Below are 5,000 nucleotides of genomic sequence, written 5' to 3'. Positions count from 1 at the left end.
AGATTTCAATTCTTCCATGTTTCCGTCGTAGCATATTGTTCCATGGAGCTAAGTGGAAGAAACAGGTGTTTCTACAACTCTACCACCCAGTCAATTCCGTTCCACTTAATCCCTATTTCATGGACACATATCTTTCCGGCTAAGTAATGGGAAACCTTTCTCCTGTTACATTACATGAATCCTATTTTCATTTCATCCGGAAAAAGCCATCTTTTTTTCAACAATGTCTTTGTCATTCGATCCACTAGCGTTCCGTTAGATAGGAACAGATTTGATAAATACTGATAACTCTCGGATAGAGTATTAGAACGGAAAAATCCATTAGATAATGAACTATTGGTTCTAAGCCATCTCTGGCGCTGAATCAACAATTCGAAGTGCTTTTCTTGCGTATTCTTGATAAACCAGCGTTTATATATAGATGTAGGAGGATCTGTTTGGGAAGTAAGAAGCCCCTTTGACATCTCTTCATCTGCAAAGAATTCTCGATGTGAAAACACAGAGACAAAGGGCTGATCTTTGAATAGGAAAAAGAGTGGATCTGCGGGGTCCCAAATGAATTGGCTTATTCTAAAAAAGCCTTGTTCTTTGGAAGACCTATCTCGTCTCTGGTACTGCATGGTTCCGCTCTGCAAGAACTCCGAATCATTCTCTTGAAGCTCATACTTTTCATCATAAATGATCCGCTTGCCCCGAAATGACCCGGCCAAATAGGGAAATCCCAATTCATTAGGCCTTTCGATACAATCAAATAGAAAGCCCCGAGGGCGCCATATTCTAGGAGCCCAAACTATGTGATTGAATAAATCCTCCTCTATCTGTTCCGGGTCGAGGACTGCTTCTCCTTCCCCTTCTTCAAACTCCGATTCGTATTTTTCATAGAGAAATCTCTGATCAACGATAGAACAAGATCCATCTTGCATCATATATAAGGGATCCCTTGGTTCGGAGCGAAAAAGCAATGTCACTCGATCATTATCAAACTGACTGCAATCTTTTTCTGTCCGTGAGGATCCCACCAAAGCGCCTTGCACTTCTAATAGGCCATGAAATAGATCCGAATCATTCTCAATGAATCCATAAGAAGTGATCCTATTTTTTTCATCGGGTCCGGGTAGAGACCAAAGGTCTTGAGCGACCGATCCGGCAGAACAACTCAAAAGATAAAGAAGTATCGTGAATTTCTTCATGCTCGTTCCAAGTTCGAAGTACCATTTGTACAAATAAGAATCCCCTTCGTTACATGATTTCTTCTTCATATAGATAGATATAGGATCTATGGGGCAATTACTTATAAGTACATTTTGTGCAACAACCCTTCCTATCTGATAGAAAAGGATCCCATGATCCTGAACCGATCTTACCTGGGATCGCAAATCCCAAGTTTGTCTATGAAGAGCAGATCTAATTGTATTAGTGTCTATAATTGATTTCTTCTGTGTAATACTAATTGATAAGGCCTCATTGGTAAGTGCTACAAGATCTCGTGCACTGGAACCCATGGTTATGGACTCGAATCCATTAGTATGGAACATTTTCTTTTCCAAGTGAAATCCCCTAGTATAGGAAAGAGTGAAAAAGTGCTTTCGTTGTTGTGGAATAAGAAGCCTTCTTATTTTAATGCATGTATTTAATTTATTCGGGGCTATTAGAGCGGGATCCACTTTTTGGGGAATATGAGTCGAAGCAATAACAAGACTATTTCTAGTGGAACATCTTTCACAATCCCTGGAGAGAGAGTTCACCAAGAGACCGAGGGCTAAGTAATTCGACTCATTCACATCAAGATCATGAATGTTTGGAATCCATATTATGCAAGGAGACATTGCTTTTGCTAATTCGAATTGAAGGGTGATATAAAATAGGTCTATTTCCGACATCATATCCATAGTTAGCGCATTCATCATAGTTAGAAGCTCCAGCTCCGTATCAAGTTCACGATCAATATCGTTACTAGCATCAATATCGTCACTATCATCAATATCGATATCATCAAGAAAAAAACCTTTCGGCTTGTTATCCAGGAACTTGTTCAGACATACTGTAATGAAAGGAACATAGGAGTTTGTCGCTAGGTATTTGACCAAATAGGATCGTCCGGTTCCTATAGAACCTATCACTAAAATACTCCTAGAGGGGGATAGGGCTAAGCGGAGCGAAAAGGGTTTTCCATGAGACGGGAAATGAAAACTATTAGCCCCACACGAAGTTTGTGAATAAGTGATTGTCTGATAATGAGCAAGGAATATCCGTCTTTCTGCTAAACAGGATGTATTGAACTCATAATTCATTAGATACTTTTTATGAATGTCAACTAAGTATCGTAAGTAAATTGTTCCCGGTTGTTCAATCATTTGATAACCAGAGTCATTCTTTGATAAATGATCACTATGAGTCAGACTCAATAGAATTTGATCGATCCTTTTTTCTGCCCTTAAGGTGGAGAACTGAACCAAGAATTCTCTTTCTTTATCATCAATCGAATCACTGTTCGCGACCCAGGATTCTATTTTATCATCAATCCAATCACCGCTCACGTTTTTTCTTTTTCTTATCAATGAATAGATGTCTTTACTTGTATGACTTAGATGTCTCGTATTTCTCGAAAAAGTGATTCGATTGATGGGATTTGGTATGATACTTATGAGATCGATGAAGTTTATTTTCAAATCTGTCTTCTTAGAACGTATTGATTTGACCCCATAAGCGGGATCACCACCCCATAGCATGTTGCCGCCAGAACCCCGTATTTCTTCTAGACAATCTCCTAATTGTTCCAGAGCAACTAGAAAAAGATTCTTTAACCAGAAAGAATTCTGTTCAGATGTAGGATACCTATCCAGAAGTTTTCGCAACTCAATCATGTATGATGGAATCATCAAAGATTTGATCTTTTCGAACTCTGTCTGTAACTCACTATAGGCTCGGGAAACAAAGAGAAGATGTGTACGAACGATATATCCAGCAACAAGAAGAAGGAAAAGGATTGAATAGAGGACCTCACGAACATTTGGCGATCTCAGATGTGTCGATATCAACGATGACTCATTATTTCGATGAATCATTTCTTCGGACAGAAGAAGATTATGTAAAGGCTTACTCGAAATCTCACTTATCAGATTCCTTTGTGGAAGACACAATTTTTTCTGAAGAATTCGCCATGATATATCTAATCCATACATAATATCATGAAAAATGGATACAAATTTTTGACTGCTACTTAGTATCCGCAATAGGTCTGAAAAAATATCTAAAAATATCAAATTTAGATATTTGTACCCTGTCGAAGTAAAGAACCATGGCATATATGTTTGGAATAGATTCCATTTTGAGAGAGTTGAAAAAGCACTATCTCGTTGAAAGGTTCTATCCATCTGCCCTTTGTCAACGCATTTTTTTAGGCAAAGACTCCGTTTTTTCCTCTGTAAATATTTCTCAGAACATGGAGTGTGAATCAAACCCACGTTTGAATTGAAATTGAGATACTGATGCAAGCTCTTCTCTTCTGAATCGGATAGATTCATATCTGAAAGAGTTTGACAATACGTTCTTTCCAAATTTACTCTTTGTCCCTCTATTAGAGGTGTTCCAGAAATGTCTGCAATCGAGTAAATAGCTCTACGAACTAATGGATCGGATCGAATTGGAAAATGGAAAGATTTGTACAAGTTATACCTTTCGTCACCACTTTGTGGAAAATTGTTAGATATGAATATGTTAGATACCTGTGACTCGATTGACGAAGGTGAAATAGTATCTCTCTCCAAAAAAGCATGTTTTTTTTTACCACCACACGAAGAAAATATTTTGTTGTGAATGAACAAGATAGTGAGGAATTGTCCATACGTAAAATCAGAATTATTGAGACGGGCCTTTTCCACATAAAAAGGGAATCTTTTGTTACAATAGAAGCAGAAGTGATGTGGATTATTCAAGAATCGAAGTCGATTTGCTTTAGAAAAAGAAGATATCAATGAACTTCTCTGAAATGGTTTCACGGGATTCAGCCAATTGTCTTGATCGTGGGATACGATTGAGAAATAGGAATCCGTGTTATCAAAAGATTTCCTGCGATTCTTTCTAGTATGGAATGAGTCAATCATCCACTTTGGTATCTTATTGAACAAAAATGGTGATATTGTTCCTCCATTGATCAAGAATTTCGATTTTTGAGAAGTATTATGATCATCCAATAAAAAGGGTTTCAATTTTTTAAAATGAACGATTTGAAGACCTATTGATTCTAACAACTGATTGCAGGGTTGATCGTTCGGACCTTTCAATTCATAGATGTGGATCTCAGACCTATGAATGGGGATATTCTCGAAACTCACAAAGAAAAAAGGAAGTGAGTTAGACAAAAAGAGAAGTAACTTGGACAAAAAACGAAGTAACTTGGACAAAAAGAAACGAAGTGACTTAGAAAAATCTTTTTTATCAATAACCTCAGACCAATCAATCGAATATTGATTAATACATAATCGATCGAACACTACTTGAAAACGGCTCTTCCGCTCAGAAACGAAATGTTTCAAATGCTCCTGGAAATTCTTGCTCCCATTGGACCATTTGTATCTATATGCATTAGGATCCCGATTTATGGATCTCTCGGTTCGAGAAAGAAAAATAAGAGGAGCGAACCATTTCTTCTGACTCTTTTTCAAATTCGATAAATGTTGGTTGATCGTATCTTTCATTATAGTTCTATGATTCAGAGTATCATTTCCTATTAGATCCCTTTGAATTCCATATTCGAAGTTGCGATCAGGTCTCTTCATTAAAAAGAATCGATTCAATACATTTCTTATGTACCCATAGGGACTATATTGGAATTGGATTTGAATCAGATTTCGGATCAATCTATATTGATTGACTGCCTCCATTATGTTGTTGCTAGCAAATACCACTCTTTTTGGTTTTGGATCTTCAAAATAATTCCCGCAGGAGATCCGGACCCAATTTTTTCTGATCCTTCGATAAAAAGATTCATTTTCTTCATA

General features: G+C 37.3%; 2 protein-coding genes across 2 annotated transcripts in view; both read right to left on the bottom strand. All coding sequences in view use genetic code 11, as the record gives it.

Annotated features, from left to right (window-relative positions):
- The window catches only part of ycf15, a 234-nt gene extending 200 nt beyond the window's left edge, over positions 1-34 (bottom strand). The window contains exon 1 of the mRNA in view: positions 1-34. This exon is cut by the window's left edge and continues 200 nt beyond it. Coding sequence (YP_009046958.1) covers positions 1-34 — 34 coding nt within the window.
- Positions 35-170: 136 nt separating this feature from the next.
- Positions 171-5,000, bottom strand: part of ycf2 — a 6,855-nt gene continuing 2,025 nt past the window's right edge. The window contains exon 1 of the mRNA in view: positions 171-5,000. This exon is cut by the window's right edge and continues 2,025 nt beyond it. Within this exon, the coding sequence (YP_009046957.1) occupies positions 171-5,000 (4,830 nt within the window).

Source organism: Raphanus sativus, chloroplast, assembly GCF_000801105.2.
Source record: "Raphanus sativus chloroplast, complete genome".
In the NCBI taxonomy this organism is placed as follows: Eukaryota; Viridiplantae; Streptophyta; class Magnoliopsida; order Brassicales; family Brassicaceae; genus Raphanus; species Raphanus sativus.
Note: the sequence above shows the minus strand (reverse complement) of the source record. Positions and strands in the feature narration are given on the sequence as shown.